This window comes from Eretmochelys imbricata, chromosome 7 (genome assembly GCF_965152235.1).
Source record: "Eretmochelys imbricata isolate rEreImb1 chromosome 7, rEreImb1.hap1, whole genome shotgun sequence".
Lineage (NCBI taxonomy): Eukaryota > Metazoa > Chordata > Testudines > Cheloniidae > Eretmochelys > Eretmochelys imbricata.
Genome location: NC_135578.1, coordinates 72,859,838 through 72,882,226, shown reverse-complemented (window position 1 = coordinate 72,882,226; position 22,389 = coordinate 72,859,838). Strand labels below are relative to the sequence as shown.

The following is a 22,389-nucleotide window of genomic DNA, read 5'->3' as shown; positions in this document are numbered from 1 at the left end:
GTCAGGCACTCAGGACCTCCCCTTCTCAATGTTCTATCACGATCTCCAGCCCCATATTTGAAAATGAATATACCCAAACCCTACTCTCAGTTGTAAGAACCTGTGTCCCGTTTAAGCTGGTAAGAGCCTTCTGACACACCCAAATCAAGACAAACACCTTGGTCCTCTTTCCTCATTTGCTAAAATCTCCAGTTGTTAGCACCCTCTGACCCTGCCCAATTGCCATATCTTCCCATCCATGAATATGCTATGTAGACTACTGAAATCCTTAGGTGGACCCATGTCTTATTTCACAGGGGGTCTCACAAAAAGAAAGCCAGGTGTGTAACTAACTCCATCATGCAGGGCACCTAAGTAGAATCGGGAAATAATGAGAATTTTATCAGTTTTATCTTGTTCCACCCCCTCCCTGCCCCCCTTGACACACATAAGAGTTTCAATGACTTAAGGATAGTGAATAACCTTGATAGTTTCTGGTTAATGTGGAAACCTGGTTGATGTCAGAGAAGGCAACTTGACGAAAGCTGGTGGCAAAGTGGCGCCACAAACTGTTAGTCTGGTAGTTTTGTGGGAACAATGAATTTATGGCCACTTGTTTCCATGCCACCCCTTCTGGAGAGATGGCCTGATCCAGGACGGTGATGATGATTATTTGTAATCTGTCTAATTAATATTCATTTAAAATGAGGAGTCCATACAAGGTTAACAAAAAGAGTGAACCCATCCTCAAATCAGTCTGTAGAGGGGAGCACATGTAAGCCAACAAACCTCGTCGTAGCTCTAGGTCCACCATTAGCGTCTGTGGACTGAACTGCATTGGGAAAGAAAAGACTGTTCTTCGCCTGTCTTTGTCTTCTACATTCTCCTGTTTATCACTGACCCTTCCTGCATGGACTGTAGTTTTACTTTAATTTTCATTTGTCTCTTAAGTGCAAGTTGCATGTATATGTCCTTCCACTGATGTTGATCTCACTGTAGCAATACTGCATTTCTCTATGGATTGTCTGAATCCTTGTGTTGCCCTCAGTATGGTAAGGGAGAATTAGCTCTTGAATGTACTAAGTGTTACATCAAGCATGTCTAATCCAGAGGTTTTCAAATTGTGCTCTGTGGAGGTTCAGTGGTTCACAGAGCATTGGTTAGTAGTGCATGGCTGATCATATAGTACTGGCTCCTCTTCATTACTCCCAGCTGCTGAATTGCATTAAAGACCGCTAAAAATTTACTAAATATTTTCCAGGTAATTGCTGTAGTTGCTACAGGAATATCATGCAATTATAAATGGAAGGGAGGAAAAGTAAGAGAATTCACGAGACAATCTCTATATTAACTGTGATCTGTGTTATGAAAAACCCCTGTTCTAATCCATACCATTCAGTTTTTGGCTTAGAAATTGGGGGAATTGAAAATTATCTGAGGCAGAGCATGAAATTTAGGGCAATAGTGAGCAGACAGGGTAGAAAGTACTTTAGAACTTTTTTATTCATGCCCATTTATTTTTAAAGAATTATCACTCATCACTAAGACTTATTGGAACTGATTCTTTTCCCTCTTACACTGGTATAAATCAGGAGTCAATGGAGTCATGGTGGTGAGAGGGGAATTAGATCCAATTATGCGGTCTCTAGATTTGAACATTGGCCCTCATTTATCTGCAGCTGTCACAGATGTAAAACTAAGGCCCTGATCCTGCAATTGGATCAACAGTAGCAGATCTCTGTGGCTTACCCAAGGCTGGAAGTAACCATGCAAGCAGATCCAATTGTAGGATTGGGACCTTATACTTCTTCTATATCAGATGGGTGGATAAAGAGGAGAGCTATCTGAAGTGAATTTATTTGCTTCTCTGAAATGCATTCTGCGCATGTTTCAAACTCCTCCTCTTATTCATAATTTTGTAAGCATAACTGCTTACTAAAGTAACCTGATAAAATATACTGAATTAGTGCTCAAAACCTGCCTGATAGCAAATGCATTCAAATATAAGTTAGGACACATATACTTGCATGCAGAATATGTATACATAAATCTTGGAAAGGAATTTAAGGCTGTATCTTACACTTATTATGCAATCACATACAACAATTCTAGACCTGTTACATGGCTGTTTCCTAACACTACAGCATATTTATGAATGGCACCAAAAACACACACAACAGTTGCTTTTATTTATTTCAGTACTGACTGTTGAGCAAATACAGAATTGATTGCTATGTTCTTCACCTAATGTATAGTAATTTTTTCCTCTTCTGTGTTGGCTCAGTCTGTGCTAACCAGGATGCCTTCTAAGAGAGCAATATTTCCCTAAGGTAGACTTGCAAGCAGACTTACTGGCAGGATAAACTGCAGTCAGTTTTAGAGTAGGTTGCTCCACTTTCTTAACTGCAGTGGCTGAGAAAGAGACGCTGACTTTCCTCCTCTCCCCCTTTTTCTGATCACTAAAGTCATAAACTAAACTAGCATGTTAATCACTGTAACTTTCAGCCTTTTGTCCTCTTCTGTTAACTGTTTCTTCCTTCATGTTTTGTGCCGTCTTTGTTGTCAAGTTAATGAATAATTACAGTTACAATAATACAACTTCAAGAAATATAGGGATAAACATTCACACTTCTTTGTGGTTTTGTGCTCATGGTGTCATGGAACAATTCCTACTCAAACGTAGGAACAACCACATTAGATCAGAATACAGGTCCAGTCTAGTCCAGTATCCTGTCCCTGATCTTGCCCAGTTCCAGATACTTTGGAGGAAAGTACAAGAAACCCTGTGGTAGGCAATGATGAAATAACTTGCCCACAGGGAAAGTTTCTTTCTAACCTCCATTAAATATTCACAGACAATTCTCCTTGTATTGTTACTTCTGACAAGGAAATCTAACTTGAAGACAAATACATTTACGATAAAAAAATAAGAAAACAGTAAAGGATAAATGAACTATATAAAGGAAAAACATCAGAAATTTATTAAGGACCAGATTTTCAGCAAACATCTAGCATATTTTGTTTTTCCATTTATTGACATGGGATTTATGTATGTAATGCCCATAAACATCCCAGGTATAAATGGGAAGATAGAACCTTTAATTGCTAGAAATGTAGAACCTGGTAATCTATAAATTGTACTTTTCAGTTGTTTTATCTTCAAACCAGGCACCTCAGCCTGTGCTCTGGCAGGTAGAACAGAAGATTATTTAATGGTCATAGAGCAGAATACTGATAAAGGGCTAGCTATAGCCCTCTCATCTTCTTGCCCCTTTCGCATACTCTGTGTTTAGGGTCCAATCTCACAAGTGTTGCTGAGTATCCTCAATCCCCACTGACTTCAAAGATGGGGGACATTTTAAGATACTAGAGTGGGATTCAGAACAGCTTGATTCAGTTCCTAGCCTTGCCACAGACTTTCTGTGTGACAACAAGCAAATTACTCAGGGCCTAATTTTCAGAGGTGCTGAGGACCAACATGTCCAGTTGGAGTGTACGGGAGATTCAGGTACTCAGCATCTCTGAAAATTGGGTCCTTAATCTCTTTCCACTTCAATTCTTCCGCTGTTATACAGCAGTAATACTTCCCTACTGCACAGGAATGCTGTGAGGATAAATTCCGTAATGTTTATGTAGCACTCAGATATTACGTTGATAGCACCCTAAAAGTACCTACAGAGAGAAAACATGAAGGCCTCCTAGGAAGCCTTCAGCACCTTGCATAATCAGGCCTTTACTACGGATAAGGTGCCCTATCTGTGAGCCTGTGACAATGAGGGAAAGAGCTCTTCAGCTGAATTTAAAATGCCTGGATATGAAGAAATATCCACTGAATCACATACCATATTGAATTAAACGGTGCTGAGATATTTAAAGGAACATTTTCAGTTTTAAAATAATGTTTTTAAGAAGGAATGTCTTCACTCAAGTTGCTTATACTACTTTAGATTATCACAAATGAAAGACTTAAAAAAAATCCTAATTCACTTTTCACCATTTACTGTATTGGGCTTGTGGAACTTTTGCACTTCTTTCAACTTGAACAATGTGGACTAATCAGTTTTCCTTTCACTGATAGTGTCTCACACTCCAGCACAGAGTTCCAATTGTGAACACTGCAGGGGAAAGTTTAAATCCAAACTTTTTTTGTTTTTAAAAGAACTGTTCACTGGATTTTTTTTTAAAAAAATCTGTAATAAGCCCACTCTTGCTCCCATTGAAGCCAGTGGAAGCCAAGGGCTTGTCTGGAATTACAGGGCTGCAGCGGCACTGTTGTAGCACTTCAATGAAGATGCTACCCACACCAATGAGAGAACGCAGGTAATCACCTTCTCTGAGAGGCAGTAGCTTGAAGCCCTCATGTCAACGTAGTGCTGTCTACACCAGGAGTTAAGTCAGTATATTTGCGTCACTCAGGCGCATAGGTGATGCGCAGGGAGGAATTTGGGGGGGTCAAGTGCCCCCCCCCCCAGATTTCTGCTTGGCCTGCTGAGGGAGAGGGAAGGGGCTCTGTCCTTTTCCTGCTGTCCCTACCCCCCGGCATGCTCGGCCCCTGCCCATGGCAGCTGGGCCTTGGCAGGGAGCGGAAGGGGTGGGACCAGCCACTTCCCATGCCACTGCTCTGGGTTGCTGCTCTGTGCAGCACGGCAGCTGCCTGAGAGAAAGCCCAGCTGGGGAGGCGGTGAAGAGCCACCCCCGGCCTATGCCCTGCTGCCGGGGACCAGGGCCGAGTGAGCCAGAGCACTCACTCCCCTGGCATGTTTCCGGCTCACTCAGCCCCTGTCCCCAGCAGCCGAGCCCGAGTAGGGGACAGCTCATCGCCCCCACCACCTCCTCAGCCGGGCTCTCTCTCTCAGGCAGCTGTTGCGCTGCACAGAGCAGTGAGCTGGAGTGGTCATCTTCAGCTGTGTGACAAGTGGCTCCATCCTGCTCCCCACCCAGGCTCAGTTGCCAGAGAGAGCAGCCGAACATTCTGGGCAAGAGGCATAGCAGGAGAAGGACAGAGGCCCTCCACCTCCTGCAGGTAACTTTTGGGGTGGGGAAAGCGCGGTGGCCCCAGGCGGGGCGCAGGCTGAGGAGGGGTCACACATATGGGGAGGCATGAGTGGTCTATGCTAAGGGGTGTAGATTTTCCACATCCCTGAGTGATGTAGTTATACCAACTTAAGTTACTAGTGTAGAACTAGTGTACTAGTGTAAGCCTCATCATACAGTTCAAAGTGCAGGAAGGCAAAATTAGAGGAACTCCTCTAATACAGCAGCACAGATGGATTCTGAGTTAGGGAGCTGAGCCCAGAAAAAAGATAGCAAAGCAGGAATGAGAACTGCAGAATAGCTCTGACCCACAATTTTTTTCTTTATTCCAAAATTTATTTCTTTTATTTTCTAATCAGTCCTCTCTGTATCTGCATGATTTTAGAGGAACAGTAAGGAATTAGATGGGTTTCAGAATAGCAGCCATGTTAGTCTGTATCTGCAAAAAGAAAAGGAGTACTGTTAGTCTCTAAGGTGCCACAAGTACTCCTTTTCTTAGTAAGGAATTAGTTTTGTTAATTCTGGAGAAAGTCTAGGATTCTCTTTTTAGGAGTGAGTGGAAAATGTGATAGCTCTGAGTTCTCATGTGCTTAACTTGAGTGCTGGTTTAACAATGTTTTACATTTGGTTTCTAAGTGAAAACAACAGTAAAATATACTGTTTGTTGTTCAGATTCTCTAAAATCCGTATTAAAGCTCTCTAAAGTTCATAGCCTTTTGGCTTTCAACAGAAACAAGTGTGTTTTATAAATGTGTGTGGCAAATGTGTATTGCATTTTGTTACCTAATTTATTAAAATTCTTAAGCTTGATAGTTCAGTGGGTGGTTTTTAAAAGTCTTAATTCCATTCCCTCAGTCTGTCTGCATGATCATTTCATGCACTGTATTATCAAACATCCCCTAATTTCAACTATATACTGCACTGTGTAACTGAGACTAACAGTAGAATGGACAAATATATGTTCTCTGATGCACATATAAAGCTCCTACTGAAATCTGTGGGAGTTGCCACCATTTTGTTATAGGGGACATTATACAAGGCCCTACTATCTAAAGCTGGTTCACCTGTGTGGGAGACAACAGGGACTGAAGAAAGCCCAGGTTTGAATCTCTCCCTGATACCCCAAAACTACTCTCCACGTCTATAATCATATTTGTGTGATCAGCCTGTATAATCACAATACAAAAATAGTTTAAATCTCATAGGGTCAAATTCTTCCGTGATGTAGTTCCACTGACTTTACTGAGCTTGCAGCAGGGATGAATTTGACCCATTAAATACAATAAGTGCAGTGGTTTTAGAAAGCAAATTAAGTTCAGCATTCCCATAGTGGAAAGGCTTAGGGTTTGGTCCGTTTCATCTTCAAAACCCTCTGTCAATACTCTGTACCAATAGCTAAGTCCAAATTCCAGTTCAGCTGATTCAACTACAGGAGTTGTTCTCACTCACAGAGAGGAGAATAATCCCTGATGAAAATGTGCTTTGTGCATTTGAGTTTGTCTTCTCCCTTTTCTCTCTGCTCTGAATGAGTTTTTTCTCCCTGCTTTGTTCTGTGGAATTGTGTTTATTATAATTGTTCCATACCTCTCTCTCCTTTAACATCAGAACGCCCCTGCCACCATTATTAAGCAGTGCCCTACACTTGCACAGTTAGTGAAAGAGTTCGGGTGAAGTGCTGACCCCAGTGAAGTCATTGGGAGTTTTGCCATTAGCTTCAGTTCAGCCGGGATTTCGCCCACCTCTGCTGTAGCAGGAGAGGGTGAATGAAGTTAACCATAACTGCAGTGGCCTAATGCTACTAGAAGCCTTATCCCAATTGCTTGTCTTTTGGTCTGGACTGTTTATTTTTTTTCATAACCCATTTTGCTGTACTGGAAATAAACCATGCTTCAGATTTTTCAGGCTATGAGTTTGTTTTTTAATATTCTTGCATGACTTTGGTTCTTGGTATATTATTTTAACACTTCTTTTCTTTCCAGAGACTAAATCTCTAACATATCCCCCACTTTTTTCAGCCTGGCTACTTGATATATTACATTCCGGTGAACTCACGACTCGGTCATCTATAGAGCTAGTGTTTGGTTTGTCATCACTCTAGAGAGGTGAACTGATCCAGCTTGGGGATTCAGTTTTAAGGCAGTATCTTCCATTCTGAGCAGCACGACATCCTTATTAAAGGCAGACAAACTTGTTCTGCTTAATTTCTGACATAGTGAGTTTTGAACATTTCCCTTGGACTCATACACTTTTGGGTTTGCCTTTCACTTAGGAAATATGGTGAGAAGGAGGAAAAGGAGAGACAACACAAATACAATGAGTCAGACCCACAGCTGTAAATTAGAGTAGTTCATATGACTTCAGTGGCACTCCACTGAGTTGCACCTGTTAAGGGTCTAATTTGGTATATTTATATGTAACATACATGCACAGCAGTGACTAATACTAGCCCACCTTATGAAGAGAAGGGAATGGCTCTTCTATCCCTACTATGCTACCCACCTTCCCTTTAGCAAAATAAAAAACAGAACCAACAACAACAACAAACACACACACATACCACTTCCTAGAGGGGAAACTTTCACTAGCACACTTCCCCCTCAGGAAATGAAAATTCAACAGCTGCTATCAGGGATTGCTGTTGTCCAAAGGGATGCAGTCAGAGCTGGCTCACTGTGGCTATAAGAGGCATCTTACTTTATCTTTCTACATAGTACCTTTGAAAGCAAACGGCTTTTTAATTAGTATTGTATTATTAAATAACATGTATCCACATTAGGAACAGTCAAACAGTATACAATCAATGGTAATAAGTATAATCTACAGAAATACTCTGTGAAACTTTTTAAATACCATAAGCAAAGTAGAAAAATGACTTGGCCTAACAAATTAGTACATTTAAAATTTACATTGCATCTTTTTTTACTCTTAGGTGTCAGAATAAGCCTCCCTATTCGAGATAGCATTTAAGCATATACTTAGGTCTCATTTAAATCTGTGTAAATAGTAGGCATGGATGTAAGCCTATTCTTAAGTGCTTTCCTGAATCAGGTCCTAAAAGATTTTAATTAGTTGAAAAATTATGTTTCAGAATTATAAGATGGCGTATTAAAGTCTTAAGGCCCCAGTCCTTCGAACAGTTATACATATATTAACTGTACTCATATAAATAGTCTCATTGACTGTGCTGAAACTAGTCTGAAGCTTATAGTTAAGCACATGTATAAGTGTTTGCAGGACCAAGGCCTAATTCTGTACCACTGAAATCTGTGGGTGTCTTGCCATTGACTTCAATGGGAATCCTTCATTTGACTTAAATTGATGTTAGATTGGGGCCTTAGTGTCTTGTCCTTCAGCTTCTGTGTGGTTCACATTAAAGTAAATGGGAGTCTTATATGTATTACAAGTTCAAAATGGCGCCTCATAAAGGCACTTGCCAGCTCACCCCTCCAAGTGGCTCTCTTTGCCTCCGTCTGTCTCTTTCCCCAGCATGAGGACCATGGAGGGGAAAGCAGGGCTGGAGATGCCCCAGATGCCTTCCCTTCCTTCGTTGCCCCCCAAAATGAACTTGATACTTTTGGGGGAAGGAGGAGAGTAAATGCTTGGTAGGGAGGGGAGAAGAGGAACCTGACAAGGGTCTCTGTTGCATGTAGCCTCACTATGTTGCTCAGCTCCAGTTGAGCTCCACACTGCGGAGGCACAATCCTAGGCTTTGTCCCTTAGGGCCTAACTGGGCAGGATGAATTGCCTCTTACACATTTTTAAGTGAGCCCAGACATGTAATGCAGCCCATCTCGTAGGAGTCCCTGTAAGCCATTAAAAAACAACAGCTTCACATTGAGCACATACTGGTAGTGCACATCTTTTCTAAGACTGGTAACCGCTTCAGAACATTGGATACCCAGGGACAAACCAGCTCTCACTGTGATTGTCTTCACAAACTGGAGTTGGCACATGAGTATGTTCTACTGGGATACTAAAGGGTTATTTTTTAAACAGGGCCATTACTGAAGCCAAAGCTTCCCCCAAATACACAGAGCGGTTGATTTTTAGTGTGTCGCTGAGCCTCCATTTTACTTTAACAATGAAATAGAGTTGCCTACAATTAACAAAGAGAAAGCTTGTAAAAAAAATCACACATCTGGGTTCCAGCACATTTTCTATCTAATTCTTAAAAAGAAAAAAAAAATTGATTCTAGGGTATTTCTCACAACAACAATAGTCATAAACATCGAGAACATAACTCTAAAAGGCTTTTGACAACCAAACATCTGTCCTCACTCTGCCTTCTTTTGCTGCTGTTCTTCCTTCTCCCCCCACCACTGGTACCTGCACTTGCTTTATTCACACTGTATCCCCTCCTTTCACAGTGGCAAGGAAAATGTTGCTGCAGCAGCTGAAAACAGGTAACGTTTGTCATGTATTCTTTTTTCCTCGGACTTTCCACAGAAAGTTTTTACCTACAAATGCATCCGATGTAGTCACTCTTTGAACAGATGCATTATAGTGGTATTTCAGCTGAGATGATTTGCTAGAGGTGTGCATTTTAATGCAGATATTTGAAAGATTCCTGGCCAGGTGGCAGACTACATTGGAAATGTGCAAAATATACCACATTACCTTTAATTCTAGAAAACAGAAAAATAAGCAGCATTTGATCCATGTTTCTGAAGTTCAATATTATAGTTATTCAGCAGAGGCGAACAGTCCAGAAGTTCAAGGACCATTTCCACTTTTAATCAGATTCCAGTGTTGTGGTCTGAGCTGCTCCTCAGTTTTTTTAAATCTAAATTAGTTGAATTTCTTGGCATTTTAAAAGCAATTCTAACTCTGATTCTTGAGTTGTATTGATCATGGATTAAAAAGATATGAATCCATACTATATATAGTATTTTCTTGCATTTATATAGTGCTTTTCCTCTCAAAAGATTCCAATGCACTTACAAAATTCATAATCTATCTACATGTATATCTGTGTTATATACATTTATGTAGATGTAGATAAAAATAATTTCAGCACCAAACACGAAATGCAGCTATTTCTAGGATGAAGCACTGCCATTATTTATCAGAGCATAGCAACTCTTCATAAGTTCAGAGCATAGAAATAAAGATTTAAGACAGTGACTTCCTCTGATATCTTAATTACTCCACATGGAACAAGGTTTTGTGTCAGCTTTTAAAATAACCATATTTGAACAAGTATTACAGAGAGTTATAATAAGAGTAAGTGCGAGGATTGTCACCACTAACAACATGACCAACCGTGACTGGCATTCCCAGTAAGGAAAAAAAATTCAACAGTTGACTGGATCATACCAATAAGATGGAACAGAAGGGGAAGGAGTTGATATATGAAATAATTAGCAACCACATTTACAGGGAATGAAGGGTAGTAGCTAACACTATTGCTTGTGTAGGACTGACCACAAGATTATACTGTTGCTTCATTGAAACTTAACTGCAAATCTCTCTTTGTTGGACTACCTTGAACAATTTCAGACGTCTGTCTGGTTTTGGTGTCACACTATATCTACTGAGTCACTTATGGTTGGTTGTGTTATAACATGTCTTCACCTCCAGTGTCTCATTTCTGCTAGGTCTTGTTTTGATACTATGATGTCAATAATGTGGTCTCCAGTTTTAGCTGAAGGATAAAGAAGACTGTAATGAACCTGTAGATCTCTATCCTGGTTCTCAGAATGACTCCTGACCATAGTCTTTAATACGGCATTGAAGATTGGTATGATTTCACATGTGACTCTGCAGTGATATCAAAGGGGACTTAAGGGATAAAATAAGAGGACATTGGAGATTTGCTGATGTAAATCTCTTCCCAAATAAGATGTCAGTCAGAAAACTGAAGCCTTCTTCATCAAACCAAGAGCTAACCTGGCTTTTTTTAGTGCTGAGGTTCAGCAATTTCTCACTCTTTTTCCTTAAGGCCTTTCCCAGTGCATTGACATTCTAAGTCCTACGTCAGAGGGGTAGACATGAATGTTCTGAAATGATGTCCCATTTGTTAGATTACATGGTAGGCGTTTGGATCTCAGAAAACTAAGTGGAACAAATACAACACTTCTCACTTAAAAGCACTGGCTACTTTTTTGGCTGGAACTCTTCTTCACTCTCAAAGACCTAATATTCATTTAAGCAACTGGTAATGTGGTTAAAATATATATCTCATGCACATACACCCTTCTAATCTTTGTTACCCAGCCCTACAGGTTCTCATCATGTGGCACAGTATGTGACCTCAAGTGTTTGGCATCCTCCTAAGTCACGCACCATGGATGCCAACATTGACAAAGCTAAGCCAGTGGCCTCCAAGGGTTCCGTGAGGTTTGGAACGGGTTCAAGTCAAAGGGAAGCCAGTTACATCAGGACTGGCCAGAAAGCCCCTCTGACTTCATCCAATAATCAAAGGTACACTGCAACATGTAACTCCATAACTGACCTGGCTTGTGGCTTTGGTATGGTTTTGTAATAACATTCTCTAACTCTTTCATATGAAAAATGCCATTGCCTAAAAGTCAAATATCTAAGTACTATAAATTTCACCAGCTTTTAGTTCATATGCTTCCTGTTGTAAGTGACTTTCTGAATGGCTTGCTCTACCACCAGGCAGGTGACAGTCACATAGGAACCATCTCCACAGAAACAGCAACCCATTCTATTGAATGGATGCTCAGTTGGCATTTGAATAGAGCTCTTCTTTCTACTAATGCAAGTCCAAAACACATCCATGTTGTATTCTACTATAAATGCAATCTCCAGCAATTCCATTATTAACATATGCTACAATAGAAGAGATTAGTTCTTTGACTGCACATTTTGATTTATCTTCCCTACAATTTCAATCCTTACCCTACCAGAGATTTCTTTGGAGCACCTGAAACAAAAACAACTTTGTGCACTGCTTAAAAGAGACTAACTACTACTTTAATAACCTGCTCTTTAGTTACTATTGCAAGACTCTTAGACCTGGAATTTCATAGGGCTAGGACTCTTCTCAGGTAAAGGAGTGTAATCTGTACTTATTTTTAGGTGTGTGTTTGTGCGTGTGTTTTAAATATGGTTGTTAATCATTATCATCTGCTTAACCTCTGCTGAACTGTGTTCCTTCTCACGTGTGAACATCAAAATGGTAACAGAATATACGTACATGCGTGTGTATATTCATCCATATAACTTTACCATGCTGAACATTTCATTTTATAGTTTATTAAGGATATTGAGCTATTTAAGAACTTACATTTCCTTTGATTATCCCCTTAAAATATAAAATACTGTAAATACTGATGGAATGGGGTGGTTGGTTAAAAGTGAACTGGAGAAGAACCAGTAAGGAAATAACAGTAAATCACTTTAAGGTACTTAATCATAAAATTATTATTCATGCTCTGATATACAGTAGCTATTTCATTTTATAAACTATGACTTCATCCCTAGTCAATCAGCAGACACCTGAAGAACTGCTAGGAACCTCCTGGCTCTGCCACTGATTCTCATGGTGGTCTTTCGTTACTCTGAATTCTGCCCCAAGTTGCACCCATTCAGTGGGTTGAACATATTAACTGAGGGCAGAATTCCCTTTGGATTTGTTTACCTATTTCTAAAAAGAAGAGTTCTAAGAGTTAATGTATATAAAGAGCTTTCAAGCTGCAGACATTGTATACGTGCTGAGTATTATTATTTCTACCCAAAAAAGAAAGACTTGCTAAATCGCTACATATTTCTACAGCTTGCTCTTTTGTGTGTATGAAATGTTCCTCCTGCAAAAGGTGAAATCCTGGCTCTGGCGAAGTCAATGGCAAACCACCCATTGCCTTTAGTAGGGACAGTATTTCCAGTCTAAGGTTTTGTAGGGGTTAATCCAAAAACTGATTGTTCAACACAACTACAAGCATTCATAAAACAGGGAACAACCAATTTCTGCTGTCATTACACTGTGGTAAAGCTGGAGTGATTCCAGTAAAGACAGTGAAGTTACTCTGGATTCTACTGGTAGAAGTAAACAAAGTATTAGGTCCAAAGTGCAGAAGTTAAAGGTAGCAAGATCACATTTCTGACTTAACTATTTATATATGCTTTGTGTAACTATTTTCTTATTCTCTGGAATAATGAATGCATATCCTAGTGATCTGCAGTTGCAGAAGAGGGATTCAGGCCTATGTGACTTTTAGATTTCTAGTGCCTAAGTAAAGAAACCTTCAAAACATGTAACATTATTGTTTGATGTCCTTATAATGTATTTTAATGTGCTTGCATTCAGTTTTATTATATCTACTATAACATGCCCATCCGCCTCAAACCTGCCCACACACAAGTACATGTCCACATAAGTTCTTAGTGTTCCTTTGTTTGATTAATTATTGGGTATGTATTTCAGCTCACATTTAAAAGATTCACTACAAAAATTGAATAACCATACCATAGGCTTATTAGCCATGGAGTGAAGCCTGTGGCAAAATTCCCATTGGCTGTAGTGGGAACAGGATTTCACCCATGGTTTTTTGTCTTCCTCATTTATGTTTCCTCTTAAGAAAAAACATACAGTAAATCTCATTTTGTTTGAGGCATGGTTTCAGTCCATGCAAATTTGCCAAACCTAAGGTATAAGAGTAAAATTTAGAGTATCTCCACTTTGGTGTGATATCCATTCCAAAAAGAGGAAATGCAGCTACCACACTGCTTGCATAGACAGTCAAATATATTGTGTTTTCTTTTATCTGTAAACATGGTATTGCATTCATAACTCTGAAGCCAGGGCATTGTACAGCTACAGTGTTATATGCTTTAAATAATACATAATGTATTGGGATAGTGGCTGAGGCAAATGAATCCACAGCATGTTAAAATATGGCATCAAGAACAATGAGGATTAGATCTGAGTTTTGCATATGTATATGAAGGTTGGAAAATTTCTGTGGAAAAATTTGAAAACCTAAATTGTCGATGTGGTGGATATTTTCACTAGCTTATTCATTCTGTAGCTAATGGTAGATACAACATATAAAGAGAAAGAGATGGGGGTTGTTTCCTTTTCCTGTTTCTTTGTTTTGAATTCTGTTTGTTTCCTTTTCAAATGGGATAGTTCCAAATGACTTAGGTGTGTTTATTTCATTTACTGACAGCTGGCTAGTAAATTCACTATTTGCCTTCCGTTTTTTACATGTGTCATTAAAACATTTCAGCCCAGGACTTGGAGAGTTCCTCCTCAATGTAGCATATGCTATTCATGCTGGGCTATGGTCTAATCGATAGGCGATGGCCTGGGACTCTGGAGACTCAGGTTCAGTTCCCAGATGAGCCACAAACTTCCTTTGTAGCCTTGTACAAATCAGTTAATCTACACTGTGTTTCAATTTCCCATCTGTAAAATAGGATAACACTTCCTCACCTCACAGAGTTGTTGTGAGGATAAAATCCATTAACAACTGAGAGGTGTTCAGGTATCATTGTGCTGAGGGACATAGAAGTGCCTAAATAAAGTGTTATAATCAATATTTTGTACTCAAAAAGACTAGATGTAGTTTTGGTTTCAATAAGCCTATTTTGTCATCAGATAAGGGAAGATAGGTTGCTCTGGTCTGCTCCTGCTCCACTTGTGTGACAAAGGGAGCAGAAACTAACTTCATCTCCCAAGCAGGCTTAGGAATGGTATAGCAAACTCATATGCTGCCCCATCCCTTCTTTCAGCCCTGCTGTTGGGGGTGGTGCGGGGCATGTCAGGGATATGGCTTGCTACTCGAACTTTTAATGGGATGAAGAGTGCTGAGCAGAGAATGACTGAGCCATAATTAGCTCTCTAGCACTGTACCACCCTGCACATTGCACTGAGGAGATTACACCCCGATAGTTCCTGCTCAGTAACATCCAGAACAGCAGTAACTTGTAGCAATTCTGTTTATTCAGGCCTATGATGATATTGTACAACTGGTTTCCTTTCATCAATCTAATTTTTTTAATGCTTCCACCTAATGTAATCTCTGATCCGGAAGTTAATATTATGCATAAGTGAGTGAAATTTACCCTAGCACTGAGGGTTCTTGCAGTCCTCTTCACAACCACCTAAGTCTCACGTTCTGGGAGTTTTTTTGCCATTAACTTCAGTGGGACCAGGATTGGGCAGTAAGGCCTTATGTGCTGTGGGATGAATTTCACCCAGATGAGAACATTATTGAACTCAGGATTAAACCTAATTTTAGTCCTAACGCAGCTACAGAAAAAGCTTAACAAATGTGCTTTTGACCTGCCATATCTGTGCTTTCCCCCCCAGTACTACAGCTTGTCACTCTGTTTGCAGCTTTTGGGGCCAAACACAGTAGGTTTTGTGCCTTTACACAGTAAACATACACCTTTTTAAGATGCTTCTTGTTTTATTTAATTTAACTCTAATTAGTACCCCTGTTGAGCATGCGCCAGTGTCTACCAGCTCTGCCTCTGTTCCTGTACCAGTTGCTTCAGCCAATCCGCCTGCTACTGCTATTCAAAACACGTCCAATCAGATGACACCACCATCAGCCACTCCTATCTCTGTAGTACAAGATTCCTTCTCTTCCTCTTTCCAAAGGTAATGCTTTTTTGCATTGTCTTTTTGCAGATGTCTCCCTGTTTGGTGTTTAGAAGTGCTGTGAGTGTGTGTGTGTGTGTACATGGGAGTGGGGGGCGGAACTTTATCCAAGTTTGCAGAATATCGGGAAAATATGTTGCCTAGTTTTATGTATTCTGAAGTTGTTTGTTGTTGGAGTGTTGAATTTTTGTTTGGAAGGAAATTGCAAGATGCAAACTGATCTCAGACAAAATTAATCAAATATACTTGCAAGTGAGGAATATAATTTACATTTTCAAAAAAGAAAATCTGATGTTAAAAATAGAACTGTTTTGTCGCCAGTAGTGAGGACACCAAAGTTTCATAATTAAAATAGCGAGTGAAAATCCTTTACATTGCATTACAGCAGTGTTAAAATGATCAAGAAATAAACAGGTTAATAAATTAGGCAAGCTACTACAAAGATCCATCTGGATTTTAATATACCTAAACAGTGACAATGCCCTTTAGAAGTTCAAAGAAGAAAATGCAAAATGCAGTTTAACCCTTTGGGTGATAACACACTGTGTATAGTAGGATTTTTGATATTTACTGTAGTGTGACAGATCTCAGTATTATGGGATGTGCCATATACAGGATGTCAGTAGATCCATTCATTTGGTGGTTAACTTCTCTATAAAGGCACTAAGTTGATTCATTTCTATTTAACTGTGTTTTTTCTAATAAGATTTTACTATACAATTAATACAAGATTTAAAAAGGAACAAAGATATTAATTCAGAGTCTATTCTCACTTCACTGAGTATTCATAATTGCTGTATAATATTGAGAATTATACATGTATATCTAGGGTGAACAGACTCCTCAGACTGTGGGAAAAATGGGTGATGTTTATGATGTTGCCATTTACATAATAATTGTCAAAAGAGTAAGAATGAATTTACGTTTTATCTTTTTTCTTTTCTCTTTTACAGTTTTTGCTCCTAAAAGCTTTGAAAATCATTTACCTTGCACATTTTAGCCCACTTTAAGTGGCCAGGAACAAAAAGTCTCCCCTTCAATAATATGAACTACTCTCAAAAAATAGAGGCTCAAAATGTAACCTACAGTATCTTAAAATTGCATAATTTGGTAGGAAATGTTCTTTCTGTTCTAAAGCTTTTTTTTTTTTACCTGATATTCTCTCACCAAGACACTTGAAAAATATTTATGAATATTGACTTTTTTTAGCTACTAATATCTCAAATTTCTTTCAAAATACTTTTTGTTTGACTCTGTATTTTTGTTCTGATGCCATAGAGCCAGACATCCAGCCAGCAAAGGGAGACCAAGCAAAGTACTACACTCTATTTTCCTAATTATATTGATAACATCATTGCTTGAGAAGCATTTCATGTACAATAATTGTTTAAATAATTTTAGCCCTCAGTATATCTTTACTTAAACTGCTGCACGAAGACAATGAAGTGTATAACACATTCTTGAAAAAGCAAATCCCTACTCCATATAGGTAAGAATATAAACAACCTTTTGGGATTGATCACAACAAAAATGACCATAAGACCCTTGTCCTCTTTACTCTGGCATTAGCTGAATATTGAAATGTTTGTCTTGACTTCTGATTCAAATATATTGGTCCTTACAGGGTAAAAATGTATGCCTTCAAACAAAATACTTGTCTGAACTACCACCTTTCTGAGCTATCCAGAGAGTCCTGTTTTAATATTTTTTCTGTAACTTATGTGTTTTGTCTTCTGTAGGAATGTGCTTGGTTGTGCTATACTGTGGGTCTGCAGATGTATTCCATAGAAAATACATGTGTTGCTGGTAACTATAGAGTGGTTGTCTTATACTTGAACTCATACATGGCTCAGTTCTGAGATGTCATTCTTGTTCTCCTTGTAACATTCTTTTGTACATGCTTTCATGCTTTTACTGTGTCCTCTGCAGAGTGCTTGCAGGCCCCAGCTCTCTGTCACAGCCTAAACCTTTCCCTGGGTCCAAGAACATGTCACTAGCAGCTTCCACTGTTTCGTCTGCTATCTCTGCTCAGTCTAGGTATTTTTGCAAACATCTCTCATTTTTCTTTTTAGTTAGATTGTCTTCACTCTTCATTATTCACTCCAGTTTGAGGTTCCTAACTTCTTAAAAGATTGGCTTGGGAGAGAACATTGAGAAGTAAAATTTACTCCATGGAGCAGCCTGTTTGTTTTAATGTTATCTGAATTAAAACCAAGCTAAAAGAAAACCTTGATCTTTCAAGTATTAGATTTAAAGTATATGACTAAAATATGTTCTCAGAGCTCATACAGCTAGTTGTATGTCAGATTCAAATTTGTTTGTTTGTGTGGTGTTTGTCTAATTAAGAGAGGTGGCAACCCCAAACTGTGTTTTACTTGGTGAAAAATTTGGATCATAATGTGACCAGCTGACCCCGTTTTTAAAGGTTCATCAGACCTACTTTTATTGTATTTTAAACGATGATTAACTAATGACAGATCACTGGTGGGAGAAGGGTTAGAAATAGTTATAATTAGAAACAAAGAATACTACCATAATGCTTTCTGCCAGGCTTTCCTAGTTGCTTTGGAGCATTTACATTTAATCAGGCTGAACAGTAGAGAAGGCAATGGATTTTAAGATTTATTATTTGAGCACAATTAGATGATGATGATGATGATGAGAGAGACTGAGTCAGTCAGTAATGTAGTTGAGATAATAATTATCCAAGTGTGCTTTATCTCAACATAAAACAGACAGAAATCACCTCAGGGCATTGTTTGCAGTGAAAAGAGCACACAGGTTTGAAGGCTAAATCTGGGGTAATTTTATATATAAAAATCTTATATTATAGAAAACATAAGTGACCCACAAGCATATCTCAAACCTTTCAATATGTTGTCATTTCTCTAGCAACAATGCAGAATTGAAAGAGCTCTGGGATGGAAAATCATTATTGGTTCTGGAATGTAAATATGTGCACTAAGCACTCCATCTGTTTCTATAGTTCCCATATTAAGCAAGCTAAAACAAACTAGGCCAAATTCATTCTTGGTGTAATTCCACTGACTTCAGAGGAAATACACCAGAGATGAATTTGTCTCATTGGGCACTACAATTGACTTCAAATTTTCCCCATTAACTTCTAAAAATAGAGTAAGGTCCTAGGTCAAATCTGCAACCAAGGGCATTGCAAATAAATAAATATATAAGTAAATAAAAGCAACCAGAGCTGTAAGAACTCATGTGGAGAAGTGAAGAACTAATTGATGTGTTAATCTGGTACATACATTTTCACTTTATGTAAAGTTAATGGGTCACTGGATTAATTCTATATATATATATATATATAAAGTACAGCAAAATAATTGCTAGGGGAATTCACTGAGAAGCCAGATGTTGCCAGAAGAGGAAAATCTTGCCATAAGACCTTCAACATCTTGGAAGGGGTCCTCTTATTGACACTGCACCACTTCACTAAACAGTTTTACATGTATTCAGATAAGTGTTGATTTTTAGCTTTCTGTGTGTATGACCAAGATTTTTAAAAGTGACCAGTGATTTTGGGTGCCTCCATTACTTTTGGATGTCCAACTTGAGACATCTTAGAGGCCTTTTTTTCAAAGGGTTGGTGCTCAGTGTTTTCCAAAAGAATTCTTTTACTGCATTTGCATCCAACTCTGTGTTTGGTTATACTTGTAAATGGTGCTGGGGCTATCTTGTTCGCTTGAATGCTGATTTTAACTAGAATTTATTTGTTTGAGAATGGGGTCTGGGATCATTGAGATTGATCAAAAAAAATTTAATTACCAAAGAAGATCTCTTACTTGCTTGGGGAAAAAAATACTACATATAGTTAGGCATCAAAAGCTATTTCTTTTGAGGACGTGGTCCTAGCTGCCATGTAAGCTCATGGGAAGTATTTCTCTCTGTTTGTAATTAAACCTTATCCATAGATCAGAACAAAAATTGTAAACAAATGTAAGTCCTGGCACTTACTCTTGCAAGCCAGGAAATCTGCATCAAAATTTTGTCAGTCTGCATTCCAAGCCTTCCAGATTGCTACTATGGGGATCTTTTTTAAAATGGTTGCAAAAGGGATTTGCATGCGTGATTCTTCTTGGCTCTAATGGGAGTTACGGATGTAAAATCACTTGGACATGGATAAATGAAGAGACTCCTAAATGTGCGAGTCCACTCAGCTTCCCATCGTAAGGCAAAGAAAGCAGAAACAGATTAGAATAGTGATTGTATGGAACAATAGATGCACAGAAGCTGCTTGTAGCAAGTAGCAAATAGCAGCTTAGAAGCAGTTGCTCATTGTTAGTCCACAGCAGAGGTAATTGGAGTGGAAACTGCACATTGACTCCAAAGAATTCTCCTTTGAGTTTATTTTTACATTTATTGTGCACAATATCTCAGGCCCTCTCTAAATCATTCCAGGGTAGGGAATCAATACAGTGTACAGCAAAACTACCAGTGCATTTTTCCTTTTGTAGACTACTCGCCTGGAGAGTTAGGGATTCATTTTTCTCCATATCCTGAGCATGGATTTAACTCCAGGAGTACTAGGTAGTTGTGAGGCTACACCCATATGTAGCTTTCTGAAAGTTTGTTCCATCTAATTGTTTTAGATACTTTGGACCATGTTCATCCCATTAAAGTTACTGGTTTTACACCAGGGATTACACCTGTCCCACTATTTTATACTTTTTATTCCATTCAAATAATTGGTCTGTTTCCAAATATTTGTGGTCTTAGCGCCTGATCCTGCCAACATTTAACCATGTAGTAACTTTCTAAAATTTCATAATGCAAATTTCAGGCTATTCCGAGGAGCATTTATTTTATTAACATAGCTGATTATTAAGATTGTTTGTTCATAAACCGAAGCTGTCTCCTTTATACTCAGCTTCTCCCTGCTGTCTGATTTGTTCAGCGATGCCACAATCCAGTGCTTCTGACATTGACATTTAACTGCCAGAGAAGTCATTATGTTGTCACAACTGCTGGGCTGTGAGGCATCACTCAGCAGCGAGAGAGAGGTAGGATATAAAACTTCTGTTTGTGTGTACAGTCACTGATAAATCCATCAGAATGAGAGGGAAAGAAATCCAGAAAAAATGTGATGGCTTCAGAAAAACTTTGTCACAACAATAATTTATAGCAGGTCAGTGATTTCTTAAAACTACCCACACAGACTGACCTCACAGTCCTGTCTCAGGCACCGTATCTACTGAAGTATGGATAAGACAGGGAAGGGTGGATTGATCCAGGTAGGAGTTACAGAACAACCCAGTTCCCAAGGTTCTCTGTTAATTGTTTCTTCCAAGTGAGGGATTCATTCATTGAAAAGCAATGCAAGTCTAGTCTGTTGTCTATAAAATCCCAGAGCTGAATTCTGCAATCAGACTTAGTTGGATGGGCGAGTTGCTCTTCATGAATAAAACTAAGGGAGCGTCACCTGAATCTAAAATCCTGAGACACAAAAATTATCTGATGTGTGTTTTTTTGACTGTGGTCCAAATTCTTCTCTCATTTACACCCATGTAACTGCATTAGGCTTAGCCTGGTATAATTGAGGGCAAATCTGGTGACTGTGTGTACACACAATCCTAGTAAGGTTACTTACTTCCATGGTATATTAACTGCTCATAAGGCCAACTATAGATTCCGTACAAACTGGTGCCAGCTCTTTTCCTCCAAGAAAATAATGAGGGATCTCATCTAAATGGAAATGAACAACATTGTGGGAAGGGAGAAAAATAAAACCACAAATACTTTTTATGTTTCTTTTTCTGGGCTCAGTTTGTAACGTTGTCACCAGTTTGTTTTTATTGCCTAACCTTAAGTAAGAAATGCATGTCTACTGGTTGACTTGGGCTAAAAGACAGATTTGTTGTGCATTGTTGATTTCTATTTCTAGGTTACTGATGTAGGGAAGAGAAAGAAGACACCAAGCTTTAAAACTATCAGTTCTCCAGTTTAAGGAATTGGTTAAAATCACTTCAGAATTTGTTTTTATGATTATGAAACTGCCTGCCTTAGTCAATAAGGATCTCTAACGGACTCTGAACAGGATGAGATGCTGTTAATTACCTGTGTCCATTCTAAATGTCTAGTCACTGGATGACAGCACTCTATCCCTTATATAAGATCCTTGGAATAGTCGCACTGCAGACAATTATCTTTTTTAACTTGAATTTTTCCTATGAATGCTTTATTATTTTGCCATCTTCCTGGTTTATTTTTAAGTAACAATCAGTCCAATAAAGTTATGCTCCTAAACAGTATCATGCTCTGGAGTGAAAGCACAGGGTAAATCAGAAAGCTGTAAATTCTTGGGCTCAATTAGCATTACACAATTTGCTGAGAAACTCCCAAATCAAAATGTAATAGTTTCTCTTGAAATGTCATTGACTAACTGTAGCTTTTTCTTTCTTTTTACATTTTGTCACATTAATGCTAGACATGTGTACAAGTATACAGTGATAGGCTGCTTGTTATCATTATGTTATTATTTTGTTATTTCAATTTTTAATTTATCCACATTTGCTTGTCCGATAGTGTTCTGGAATCAACTTCACTGTCAGTATTGTCGCTCTCAACAAACCAAACCAAAGCATCAGAGGCCTCTCACACTTTTGCAAACCAGCAATAAGTCCATTGACGTCTGATGGAGTTACAATTACTGGTGTATGAGAGAGGAGAATCAGGCCCACTTTGTGTACATGTTAACTTGTGTCAGAGATTAAAATATTAAAGGATGACACATTGTCTTTAACTTGGGTCTCTGAGTTTTGGCAGTGTACCAGCATACGTTG

The 22,389-nt window shown here is 38.8% G+C and overlaps 1 protein-coding gene across 1 annotated transcript in view; it reads left to right on the top strand.

Moving 5' to 3' along the window:
• The first annotated feature begins 11,299 nt into the window (after window positions 1–11,299).
• LOC144268187 (LIM domain-binding protein 3-like) overlaps window positions 11,300–22,389 on the top strand; it is a 44,401-nt gene continuing 33,311 nt past the window's right edge. Inside the window, exons 1-2 of the mRNA XM_077822840.1 lie at window positions 11,300–11,436; window positions 15,416–15,586. Coding sequence (XP_077678966.1) covers window positions 11,300–11,436; window positions 15,416–15,586 — 308 coding nt within the window. The remainder of the gene's footprint in view (window positions 11,437–15,415; window positions 15,587–22,389) is intronic.